At 35.1% G+C, this 14,183-nt stretch overlaps 1 protein-coding gene across 1 annotated transcript in view; it reads right to left on the bottom strand.

Moving 5' to 3' along the window:
• OXCT1 (3-oxoacid CoA-transferase 1) overlaps window positions 1-14,183 on the bottom strand; it is a 77,868-nt gene that overhangs the window by 28,770 nt on the left and 34,915 nt on the right. Inside the window, exons 8-11 of the mRNA XM_021551419.4 lie at window positions 6,603-6,710; window positions 3,961-4,072; window positions 3,397-3,491; window positions 2,681-2,729 (exon numbers count right to left, since the gene is read on the bottom strand). Of these exons, the coding sequence (XP_021407094.2) occupies window positions 2,681-2,729; window positions 3,397-3,491; window positions 3,961-4,072; window positions 6,603-6,710 (364 nt within the window). The remainder of the gene's footprint in view (window positions 1-2,680; window positions 2,730-3,396; window positions 3,492-3,960; window positions 4,073-6,602; window positions 6,711-14,183) is intronic.

The following is a 14,183-nucleotide window of genomic DNA, read 5'->3' on the forward strand; positions in this document are numbered from 1 at the left end:
TATTCTTGCTTTTTTAAAGGGCACAAGAAAATGTGCTTCTGTGTTCTGTACTGCACTATGAACAATGCTTGAGTCAAGCAATGCAGCACTCCTGCATGTGTCTTATTTTGACTCTATTCAGGGCCCTTTTCTTCCTCCTTTGCCTGCTCTTTGAATCAGTCTAAGAAACAAATATTTACACAGGGTGCCTCTGATAAGGCAAAAGAAACACAGATGAAGGTAAAATTATAAAAGAAGCATGGTAAACTTGAGAGAAAAAAACAAACCAAAATATTTTAGCAATATGTGACATACTGTAACAACAAAGGAGAAGGGGAATGATGTATCAGTGAACAGTTTGCAGAAAACAGAGGAAAAAAGAAAATGAGACTAACTAAGAGAATGGGAAAAGGGAAAGAAACAGTACATAAAACTTAAACTAGAGATCTAAGATATATGCTTTAATTATTGAACTCATCTGAGGTATATTTTATGCCATTTGTATGGAAATTAAATAGAAGAGTATAGAATTAAGGTCATACAAGTGGTCCTGCACACTTCTCTATAATTCACATGCTAAGACCCAGACCTGCTGAGACAGCCTGAATTATCTTTCCTTACAGGGCACCCACCCAAGGCAGTGAAAGAGAGAACAGGGTTTGCAGGCAGCAGCATGGAGAGAGAAGCCCGGGAGAAAATGACAAATAATAATAATAAGAAAGACACACAGGCTTAGGACCACAAAATAATGTAAAAAGAGCACATTACCCACTTCTTAAAATGCTCTCAGGAGGTCAGTACTTTAAAATATTTCTGCTGTAATAAAGTAGTCTACCTTTCAGTTGCAGTCAAGATATACTTCATGTGAGACATTAAGAAAATGGGACAAACAGAAAAACCCATACATATTTCAGAGCAATACACTTATATTTGCAGAGAGAAATTTGGCAAAAGCCCAAAACATGTATATGTTTTAAAACCTTGAAACTGGACTTTGGGGCTGATACTGGATCATTCCAGCTAATGAACGAGAACAAGATTAATTTCTATTCCTCTGCCATTCAGCTTCTGTTTTCTTCACAAATTTTGGTTTTACAAATTTGATTGGAAAGCACCTAGAATGGTCCTAATCCAACCATGTGAATGTTTCAGCAATTACAGAAATAACTATTTTGGTGGTAGGTCTGATGTTTGTCTATACCATGTCCTGTTTATTGCAGCTTTAGGGGACAAGTGAGGCTGCTTAACATTGAATTAACAATAGTATAATAATCTAATTTTCTTGTTGCATTCTAACCTGTTATGTTAGCTTCATGTCTTCCAGAATAACCCTTAAAAATATTTATCAACCATAAAGAACAATTCCAGACCATCTCAATTTCCATGTTAAAGCACAATTTTTTCCGAGAATTTATTAGGTTCTTGGGTATTTTTTTCACTGCCACTCTGTTAATATGTTCATTTTTCATACACATCCATTTTAAAACTTAAGTTCTAATGTGCATGCATATAATTCACTCATAGTTTTTTTTTTCTTCTAAATATTTTTTTCTTCCAGTGACTCCTCTGATATATTCCTTCATGCAGTTCTTGTATATATACTGGTGAAATGCTGGACTCAACTTCTTAAATAATTTTTTATTTCAAACCAGAAAATGGCCTCAAATAACTCCACATTAAAAGACACTAACAGAGGCAATTACATAGCACTATGATAGGTATAATTTAGCTACGCCAAGCAGCAAATGTTTCAAGTCAGTGAACAATTGCTGGACTGATATTAAATTAAAATTATTTTATGTCAGTGCTTTATCTCCTTTGACTTTTTAGAGTTTAACTGTACTTGCTAACAGCCATTGAGAAAGGTACTCTCTGTATATATATACATATGTAGACAACCATACATGTATTTGTATGTGTATATTTGAATAAAAAATATGAAACGTGTACATTTTCCATATGAAAAAACAAGTCTAAAATTTCAGATCTATAAGCTATATCATTAAGATCAATAACAAACTCACAAAGCCTACTTCTGTTTGTCACAATGCAATATTTACGTGTATTTTTACATGGAGACAGAGAATGTACACAGACACAACTTTTCCATGAAAAAAATAGAAATCAGACGTGTGCACTAAATCATGAGAAACTTACATTTTTACACTGAATAACACCTCCTGAGGTTAAATGCCCTAAAACAGCTGGGCAACAACAGTATGTGAGAATTACCATTCCCTTCTAAAAGTGGCAAAAGCAGCTGCCCACAGCAGTGATCTCAGTGCACCAGGTCCCAGTTCATTCCCCCTTCCTTGGCTCCCAATCCCTCTCTGAATGCAAATGAGTTATATTCCTGGCTGGGAATAAGCCAAACTATTATACATAGGATGTCTTAAAACATGTCCCAAGCATAAACCATCGAAAACCATTTTCTAGAGTATTCAAGGAAAAGCAGCAGGAAAACAAACCCATATTCCCTTACAGGCTGCTCAAAACAATCTCAATTCTGAAAAAAATAATTGACCATTTACTGAGGCTGGAAGAGAGTCTCTCCCCAAAGAATTAGACTGTCACTTAAAAAACAGAAAAAATGCATTAATATTTATTATCAAATAAAACAGGTCTCTAGGTTCAAATACTATATAAAAAAAATTAAATTAAATTGTTATTAACTTTCCATTAATTAAATTTAAGAATTTACCTGCATTAATCAGATCTGGATCTACTTCATTTTCAAGTGGATAAGGACCCTGACAACAATACAGATGTATGTTAAGATTTATAATAAAATACCTTTAAAATACAATTAATAATCGCTATAGTATTTCTAATGCTTATTACCAAACCAAACCATGGCAGACGTGCATTTCTATCTTTTTTAAGCAGAATTCTATTTTTTACCAGAAAAAAATCCTGACATTACAAGCCACAGTTTATATCAAGTAACATATCAGGTCTCTTGGACATATTGTTCAAGGATATTAGAATATTAAACAATCATGAAGCGAGAGGTTTGTTTGATTTGGGTTTCTTTTTGTTCTTAAGTGAAGTGACAGACGTTTTTCAGAAAAAAAGGTCATTAACTGAAACTTCATAAAGCCCTATGACAGTAAAAATAATATTCCCTTTAAGCTTTATTTAAAATTATATTTGCTAAGGCTTACAATGCTTAGTCTTGCAAAATCCTGATGGTTTTGAGCCCAGAAACTAAAGGATATCCTTAGCAAAATAGCACCATAATCATAAAATGAGCATTTCCTAGAAAACTTCTCTGCAGCAAAGTGAGAATTTTATGAAGACATAATATAGTATATATATTTTTAGTAATATAATAATCAAGTTGGAGCTGGTTAGGAAATAAAACCCAGCCACAGCAACATAAAAACACTATAATAACTGACCAAGATATATTCTTACCAAACCCAGGACTCCATTTTCACTCTGTAAGTGAACAGTTATGTCTGGACTGATGAAGTTACTGGCCAACAGTGGGATTCCAATACCCAGATTAGCTAAAAAAAGGTGGTTAAGGCAGAAACACTTATTGCAAACTAGTAAATTTTAAAAAAATTACTACTATACTATGAGTCGATTAGAACTGTTCCTTTCACAAGCACTTCTGTTTTTACTTAAATACCTCATATTTGTGATGAATTATGAATTATTTTGCCATTTGGACTGTCTAATTGCATTCTGTCAAATCCCATATAGGATAAAAATATTGACAGTACAAATAAATCTTTTCCAATTTTTCTGAGAAATTCTTGCAACACATTCAACTGCTAACAAAGCCATCACATAAAAACTCTGTATTTTATGTCTTAGTATCCCTTCTATTTCAATTGGGTATTAATAAAATAAGAGAATCACAGGGTGTGGTAAAGACAATGAGAACGTTAATTAATCTGTTTTAAACAAAACAGATAGGTTTCCTATTCTAGTCAGCAATCATTTTGACCTATAAGCATAGCTGAAGGATACCATACATGCCATCCTCAAACTCTAACGCAGCCCGTTTGATGATCCTCTCCCTCACATTGTCTCCCTTTTTTTGTTTGGCTGTTGAGTCTTCAGGCTTTCGGATTGATAAGCGCTGCAAAATAAGAAGTAATCACAAGATTAAAATCCAGATTTTTGCTTCTCAAGACACAAAAGTTTGATTTGTGATTGCACCAAGATATTTGGTCTAAGAATAAAGCTATTTATTCATCTTCTATGAAAAAAAATGACCTTTTATTTTATGCCTTCAAGCTTAGCTAAGCCAATGGAGTCATCAAATATTGCCAGTGACAGCCTTAGAGTAAAATATTATTTCTTTGTCTGTATTGCCAAGCCTGATACATAGAGAAGTAGTGAAGAAGGCACCAGGCACTAGTGCAAATACTAGCAAGTCTAAGATTCATTACCCCAGAGATACCTAAATAGATTCGTAAAATGTCAGCTGAAAATACAAATACTGCTCTCTTTCTGCATTCATTCAATTCAATGAGCTATTATAGATTTATAAGGATGAAACAGACAAATGCCATTCATCTAAAGATACTGGGGAGCTAAGAATCAAAATTTTCAAACATAAGTCTCTATAATCTTGCACACCCCATGAATTTGTTTCCTGGTATTTTCTCATCTGAAGTTCATATTTTGTAAATCACATGTAGGTGAAAATGCCATGACATTCAAGAAGTTTGTAACATCTTTCTTTTAAATTATTGTCTACATAGTTTATGTCCTTTGCACATCTCTCCTATGCATATAAAATTCCTATGGGAAACATCATGTCCTGCACCTCCCCATGCCTTCATATTTTCTCCTACTTCAGGCTACAATTAACACATCAGAAAAAATTATTCTGTTACTTTTCATCAGCACAAAAGAAATTTTGCAGAGTCACTTTCTCCTTAATCAGTCAGAAACAGTCAATATCAATCCTCTTGAATTTCCCATCACCTTCCTTTTTATGCCTTGGTTATTTTCCCTAGAATTGCTTCACTTATAGATAATGGATAAAGTAGAAACAGTTACAGAGGGTTTCTGTACAGCAAGGAGAAGACTGGATAGAAATTATAGCTTGTGCTAGAGAGACCACTTCTAAGCCATATTAGGCAATAACTACTATTTAAAGCCAGTAAGAATTATGACAGACTAGCTTCTCTTTATTTCTTACGTTCTTCATCTTCTCTCACCACTTACCATACCCACTGCTTTTCTGTGTACAGCCAGTTGATTTATAAAATTTAACAGAAGAGTAAATAAATCTTCCATTTACTTCCTATACCTATACCTAGTGAGAGGTGTCACTGCCAGAATTACAAAATTGCATAATCAAAATTAATCTGTTACAATTTTGCTTGGCAGTTTATAGTAGCTTTCACCCCTGCCCCCTTTTTTTTAAAGCATATATGGAAGGGGGCAGATGACTAGGTAAGTATTCACCAGGTATTCAGTAGGTATTGACTAAAGAGGTATTCACTTATGCAGCCAAGATGCAGCAGATGCAATAGTTTAATAAATGAAAAATTATCTGTCATAAAAGGTAATGCAACCATTCAGAAGGAGAAAATAGGCCATTAATTGCAATCTGACCCAACACAACCAGAGGGGAAAAAAAAAAAAAAAGGTTTGACACATCTGTTTGCAATCAATTACTCAACAAAATGCAATATGCTTTTGCAGAATTAACAGATGGAATTAAAAAAAGAGGTTCTTAACCTTAGCATTCACAAAAGAGAATGCCCAGAGAAAAGGCCTTGTACAACTTCCCAGGACTTTGTGATTTGATTTTAATAACAGATGTTTAATTATTACAATTCCTTTTTGCACTTTTTTTCTCACAGATTTTTTCTCCTTGCATCACCTTCTACCAGTTTTTCTGATTAACAATTCCCACCTCCAGACTATGGGGACACAGAAGAAATACAGAATTTTCAACTTTACATTAAAAGCATTGTCACATCACCAAAATGAATATAGGGACATAGCCTGAGTGTGGCAAAGTCACAGAAACAACAAAGAACAATTACATAATCATAATTTTCTTGGGTGTTTTCAGTGGTGGAGTATTATTGCAGAAATTTTAATAGCTATTGACATCTTTTATTCAGACCAGAAAGGCCACCAGTTAGAAAAGTTTCTGATTAAAGAAAAGGGAACAAAGATTTGCAGGACCTTTGCAGCATAACATAATTCAATATAAGGCACAAAAGGGACTGAGGCTGGCTCTACGTGCCCCCATTAAAAGCTGCCCAGTAGAAAAGAAAGCCAGATCCTTGTCTAGGTGTTCCCTTTGTTGTATCTACAACAGGTGAACTGAGAGAGGGAAGGAGAATTTAGCAGAATTTTCCACTAGATTTTCAACTGCAGTAAAGCCATCCAGAGCTACAAGCAGTTGCCCTAAATTATTCAGGAACTGAACCATAGGGTCTCAGGTGTAAGAAAGAAGGCTCAATCCTCAGGCCCCCACCCAACTAAGTAAGTACCTAAGTTCCACTTTTTAGCAAAACTTGATGGGTCTTTCTCACACTATTTTCTCAGTGCTAAGACTTGGTGGATAGACTAAACACCATGCAAATTTTAAATACACGCCAAGCTGAAATATGTTGTGACTGAGAAGCTCAGCTACGTACTTCAATTCTCTTCTCAAACTTTTCTCCTTGTAACAGACGATCAACATAGATTTTGGGAACATGAATGTCTTCTGGGGCAAATGCTCCTATATCAACAATTTCTTCTACCTATAGAGTGAAAAGGAAAAGGAAAAATGTTTAGAAAATATATTCAATGAGAGGTTTTAATACCAATGAAGTTTTGAAATGAAACATTAAATATACAGCAGATCACATCAAGAAAACTAACAAATGGAACAAAATAGATATAGTCTTTAAAACAGGCTAACTTAGATGCTTACCTGTTCTTTTCTTTCAAAGCATATTTCTTCATAAAAACATTGAAGGTAATTTATGTTTTAATAAGCCCATTTGTATGGCCAACTTGAAAAAATATACCATGTACAGTTACATCGGAGTTGCTTGTAACTACAAAAAAATTCTGCCCAGAGGAAAATAATATGCTAGAGATACAAAGATATAAATATATACATATATTTAATATAAAGATATAAAAATAAGGCAGAAGTATCAATTTAGAGGATACAAACATAGAAGCTGAATCAAAAGTTTTCTATAGTGTACTCAAAACTAAAATAGAAAACATTTGAACTGTAATAATAGGTTGAAAGAAAGAAGACAAAAGATGAAGATCCAGAATTCTTTACAGTTAGTGAAACAGAGATTCAGCACAAAATGACACTCATCCATCTGTAGTAGATTTGAAATGTCACCTGTCAGGAGCACCCCAGACAACAGGGGTTTCCTTCTTTCCAGGCCTGAGCTGGAGATGATCTAGTTAGAGACCCTGCTACGGACCTGCCGCAAAGACTCTCAGCCACGGCTGGTTATTTCCTTAGCAAGTCTGAGGTACACAGAGCACATCTCACTCTGCCACAAAACAGACCCTAATGTTAGTGCTGTTTGCAGTTGCATCCAGCCACAGGGAAAACATGTAATGTTAGAGCAACAGTCAAAGGTAACACAACAATCTACTATGCAAGGACATAACAGCATACTCAAAGACCAAAAGAAAATTTCCAAACTGCTGTATCACCAGGGATTCATAAAACTCTTAGGAGTGCCCAAAGCCTAATAACCCCAAAACAAGACCCAGGGAATGGTAAGGTTAAATCTCTAACAGCTGTCACCAGTGAAACAACATTAAAGAGTTTAAAACTCAGTTTGACAACCTACTGGACAATATGATAAATACTAAAATCTATAGTACATCTGATAGACAATTACCTTCCTACTGTGCCTTGAAATGTGACAACAAAAAGAAAGAAACCAACCAATCCACCCAAAAAGCAGGAGAGGGAGAAGAAAAATTAAAAACAAAAGATCACAGAATTAGGTTCAGATGATCCCCAAAAAAAGTCCTGGGTTAAAGAGACAGAACGGATGTGCTGTGAAATCTGCAAGGCAAACATCCTAAGCAAAAGACAATAACAGCTACAGCAACACCAGCCTCAGTGCTCATGGAGAACAGAGGCCCACATCCAGAAAGCCCTTACCCACAAGGTAAGGAGAGACAATCAAATTAGTATCTTGAAAATTCTGATTTGGGTATTCATGAAAAAAAATGCTACAGTTTCATCCATATCACTTGAAGTTTCTAATTTGATACACTCATTTTAAGATTAATATGGAGACTAAGTCAAACACAGGGTAAAATCAAAGAATCCTGAAGCACACAGCTGAAGCACACTGCACTTTTGGTATAGTGACTATTGTCAGAACATCCTCAAAAGGGAGGAGAAACAGGAGACAAGACACTGCAATGAAACAATAGGCAAGCAGATGATCTGCTACCAGCAGAATTCCCAAATTCACCCTTTCTAATTAAATTTGTCTTCACTTACCAGATGGAAAACTAGGCCTGGGGAATACTAATTGCCCCTGATTTGAACTTTCTCACAGAATAACTACATTTAACTGCTGCAGCAGCTAAGATTAAAAAATCCAAAATCTTGGCACAATTCAACAAACTCAAACAGAATTATGCTGTCAGAAAACTTGACACACTGAGTTTCTCCCCCCATAGAATATACTGAATAAATTATTCATCCAACAATAAATTGTTGGATTTTGTTATCAGTCATGCCATTCTGCTAATTGGTTTGTATTTTGTCTCTTGGGACACAGCAGTCAGCCTGATAGCTTTTCCTCTATTATTTCCAAACATTATCCTAAATGAACATAACACTGCAAATTGCATTTTGTCCTAGGGATTTCAGATAAGCCCAAGGATCCCTGACAACTGGAACACCTTTCCATGTTCTACCATTATGCAGAATAAGCATCAAATAAAAATAAAAATTAAGTATGTTCAAATACCTCCATAGCAGTAAAGAAGAATTTTGAAAAGGCTTAAAGAATTTTCATGTGATATATGAAAAATTAACTGTCTTCCAGATCTGCAAGTGAAATAATCAGTCTGTTTACATGGAAAAGGAAGAATTCAAGCAGAGGAAGTACAAATGCCATCTGAGTGCTCCAGGTCTCTCTCCCAGGGAATTGGATGATGAGGCACCATACATGGGCTACCTGCCATCAGCATTGCCAGAGACGAAGCTGAGCCAGCTGAAGTGACACCAGGAAATCTGATGGCTATGGGAATCAGCACCCTAGTGCGTCTGGCCACTGCAAGGCATTGCCCAAGTATCTTTCTAGACAAGAATGATACTGCAAATTTAATAGTACCATCACTGGGCATATTTACTTCCCTTTCGGGTTTCATATTTCTTTATGAGTCGGCCCTGTAACACCTCTGTAGATGAAGCCTCAAGGAGAAAGGCAGGAACACATCCATATTAATAATTCAAAGCATGCGTGTGAGTTTTTCTTCTGCTCTGCTTTCATCTTACCTATGCTTCTGGGTTTTTTTTCTGTACTCACCCTGCCTCAGGCTTTAATTTGTAACGTACGGAAGAATTTTTGTAAACATCAAAAACCATTATGTGTCATCCCACTCGAGAGACACCAACTCTGGCAAAGCATAGAGTGGGAACTAATCAGGGCAGACCACCTCCTGTACTCTTTGTAATAAGAAAATCAAAATCCTCTGGTACATTTTAGATGGCTTTGATCACATGCATTCATCTTAAATCTTCATTTCATCAGTGTGCAAAAGGACAGAAAATGTTTACATCTTTGTAAAAAGTAACAACAGTAGACCACAAGGTCTGACTTCCCTCTTTTGGGAAGGCTTTGATGTCTGACTCAAAAATCCTTTCATTGTTTTAAGAGTTGCACAGTATTGGAGGTTTCTTCCTGGGGACAGTGTTCTTGCAAATCTTCTCTGATTGATGACAGTGGAAGGAGAATGAATGAATTCAGTCTTTCCTAAACACTGGTTTATCTGTAAGTGCACCCAGAATAAAAAAGCTGTTCTCCACTCTGATTCACAAGAGCCTTCTGCCATTCCTTTTTGTATCAGCACTCACAGAGGCAGTGGTCCTTTGCTTCACAATATCCCTTCCTCTGTAATTTGCATCTACTTTTCTTTTGTAAAGCAATTTGAATTCCTTTTCCTTAGAGAAATTCTGCTATTCTTCTTGTTTTATTCCAGAATTTCTGAAGGCTTATAGAGAGAAAAAGGGAACCTTGATAGATACAGAAGTAAGAAAAGTAAGTAAAGCAGGAAAAATAAGAAGTAAGAAAAATAAAAAAACTATGGTTCCTTACAAAAAATTGGTAAGGAAATAATGATGACAAACTACTCATACCAAAACACTCAAAAATAAAAAAGCCTTTGCTTCTAATGTGTTCCTTTTATCTATTTCTGCAGCCTAATTATGTACTTTATGATATATTAAATGTTTTCAGCTGGTTTGGTTTTAAACCTCAGTTTTCCTAAAACTAAGCTATAACCGGAAATTGTAATTTAATTCCTTATTACAGAAAAAAAATTAAAAACATGTGAGTATGAAAGAAAAAAAGAGACTGGGGGGGAGAATCAGAGCCAACAAACCTGTGCATTTTTAAGTAGCTTATTTTATACTAACTTTATTAAATCTCTTTATCGCTACCTTAATTATCATAGTTCAGTTCTTCAAACTGAAATAATGATCCTTCCTAGCAGAACATTAGTAAAATAAAACATTAGTCAGTTAAATGTCCAAAATAACAAGAGGAATGAAATAAAATTTAGCCACTTAGATGCGCAAGACAAACTCTCAGTACATATCTTCAGTTCACTACTGGAGGAGTCAGGATGTCACTACAAAATCCATTGTAACATTTATAAAATCTTAAAATGAAAAAGCTTAAAATACATAATAAGGACTAAAAGAATAAATTTTATGTGTCTGCATTCAAGATCGCAGAAACTGTGATCAACCATTCATGATGGTTAATGACAAGAGGGGAAAAAATGTTAATATTAATTGTTTAGACTGAATTTCACAAGTACCTTTGATATTCTAAAACTGCAAAATATACTCTGAAAACAGTTCACTAGAAATTAAGACTACACTATACAAACTTTCTTAACTACACAAAAAAGCAAAGCAGGTTATTGAGATCTGCAAGCAGGGAGATGAAACAGAGGATCTTCTGAGTTCAACTCTTTCCTTTTGTAAGATCAGACAGACCATGAAATTTCTACTCCTGTCAAAATCCTACAGTAATGGAATGACAGCCAGTCAATATCCATCCTGAAAAAGAGACTTCTATAACTTTAAAATCAAGCAACTACCAAATAGCCTTATAAAGGCATATCTTGATCAGCAATTACCACATTATGGTTATATCAGACTTCAGATAGATGTTTTCATAAGCTTACTGAGGGGCAGGAAACAGTAAAAACCTGTAAAGTTCATATTTGTTAGAGAACCTTTCACACAATGACTCTGGTCTGGATTGCACTGAAGGTCCACTTAGCCAAATAGCCCTTATTCTTAGCAATAAAATCTTAAAAGGTAGTGTGATACTTCTGGTTATATTCTCCCAGCTGCCAGCAATGTGTCAGTTGCACAATGTCCTCAGTCAGAGGCTGGACATACATCACCTTCTTCATAGCTTCTGATGAGGCAGGAAATAATTGTTTTCTTAGAACCCAAGAGACTCTATTGATGTATTTCTTAAATTTAACTATTATGAAAAACATTTCTTATTATGTCTTGTAATTTCACTGTGTGCTCCCTTCTCTGTGACATACAGAAATTGCACACAGCAGTTGTTTATTTGTTTGTTTCGTGCTGTTGAAGATCTTATGTACCTTTATGTGTTTTCCTTTTTTCTAGTAGACTGTTATCCTCTGTAAACAACACAGAGAAAAACAGTGAGATCTGTTGCCAGTATGTTGTATCTGATATTAGGAAAGCAAAACTGACATTAATCTCCTGTATTTGTCTCCAGGTTTTCCATCATGTGGCTACAGATCCTCCTAAATCAGGAGCCCCTGCTAGAATATACTCAATTCATGTTTGTTTTCTCTGCTCTAAATCTCCTCAATTACCACCTCCACTTGTAGTTGCCTCAGGCCTAATCTCCTCTCACACTTTTCTGCACCTGCTCCCTATTTCATCCAACAGCCCCTTTCCATTCCACAGATTTGACATCTTCCTCCATGCTGTACTGTTGACAGCAGAGAAGAAAAGAAGAAAACAGACAGCAGTAAAACAGAAAGCAGTACCAGCTCTAGGTACACAAACAGAGCAGTTCCAGGACAAATACCACAAAGAAAAGTGGAAGTATACTTCATTATCTGCAAAGGTTATGTATATGTAAAGCTGTGTGCATGCATGAAAGAATATGAAGAATTTAACCACCAGTCTCTGAAGAGGTTCTCCCATTCACATAGAACTACACTTCAGAAATTTTTGAGCTAGTCACATATTAGCACAGCAAGGATACACTACAGTCTTAACTTTCAAGAACATGTTCAAAGTCTGAAAATACTGACATTTCTCAAAGACGTTCTTCCATTAAATTGATGGGCTTGCTTGTTTGATGACTTGCACTATGTCTATATAATTCTGTATCCACTAAAAAGTGAAAATGAAGTAGCTGGTTTTTACGTCTTTAAATTCACTCATTTGGATTTTACCCTATTATTTTATGGTAAAATTACCTGAATTGAAAACATGAGAGATTAAGATCCAGCAGTCCAGCAGCCCCAGCATTACCAATAAAACCAGGCTTCTACAGCAGGCACACCTAGGGAGTGACTCTTTCTGAAACCCTGCAGTTGCTCTAATATAGGTCATTAGTGAACTCCTGCTGGCTGTGATCATATCTTGTGACTTCTGCTTTCTTGATGAAATGAGGTGATAAAGCACCCAATTTGTATTCAATATCTAGGTTCTTAACACAAAATAAAACATAACCATCCATGTGGAATATATACAAAATCATCTCACATCTGGAGATAGAAACTTTGGAAAATAGTTTTTTTGATTACATGATGTAATTATTTTTCAATCATAGACTTAAATAATGGGAGAAAAGCTGGAAGACAACAAACAAAACTCCCACAATCTGTGAATATGGTCTTCATTTGCTAAGGGCCAGGTAATAGCAGAAAAACCTGTTTAATCCATACTCAGCTGAATAAGGGAAATGACCACATCCCAAATATTTCCACTCCAGAACAGAATAGCTGCCAACAATATTAACTCTACTTGAATATAATTTAACACTTTTGCAAACAAAACATATGTTGCTTTAAATACATTATTGCTGTACTTTGTTACTTATTTTCAAATATTTTTTAGATTGACAGCCTTTGAACTTATTAGAAGGTAAAAATAAATAACTGACTTTTTAATTAAAATTATTAAAATTTTACCTGCAATAATTGAACTCCCCAAAAACCCCAACCATAATCACAACAAAAGATTTTATTTTCTTACTCACATCAGAGAAATAACGAATTAAAAGAGACTAGAAGAGCTCTCATATCCTACACATTCCAAGAAATGTACATTTAAGGTCAGAAGATAAATTTAAGTTTTACTTTCAAAAATGAACTAAGTGGAATTTAAAAACTGAAGTGAGAAGTAGAATAATAAAATAAAAATAAAAAAATAAATCAGATATTTAATTGGTCTATCCAAGAAGGTGGATAGTACTTTAAAATCTATTCAAGTGCAACTAAACCCCCTTCAGATTCAAGGAATATATCTAACTAAGGATCAGACCAGAGCATGCTCAGCAGGAGATACATAGCAACTTAATAGCAACATAAAACAGCAGCTGATTTGTAGCTAAATATGTTGCTGGTTCTCGCTGGTAAGAAAAAAAGCCTTGCAGGTATTTCAGTAAATGTTACAAAAAGGTAGCTTCATCCAAAAATGGCATGTTCTATGCACACATCTATTCTCCTTATTTCAGATGTTCATTAGAGACAGTGGTAATTTACAAAGAGGACTGGAAACTACTTGACATGCTACTGCTTTGTTTCTCAACAAGGAATTAGTGTGGTCCATTTCACCTTCAGAATAATAGCAGATATATCAACCTCCCAAAATATTCAAGATAAATAAAGTTCTTTGCACTTTTGAGGAAGAAGCTAGTCAGGGTACCTTTCAAGGAAAAGTTTGATATAATGAGAACAATTGATGTGGTTTAGACACTTTCAACAGACCACAGAAA

The sequence above is a fragment of the Lonchura striata genome, chromosome Z, assembly GCF_050655825.1.
Source record: "Lonchura striata isolate lonStrDom1 chromosome Z, ASM5065582v1, whole genome shotgun sequence".
Classification (NCBI taxonomy): domain Eukaryota; kingdom Metazoa; phylum Chordata; class Aves; order Passeriformes; family Estrildidae; genus Lonchura; species Lonchura striata.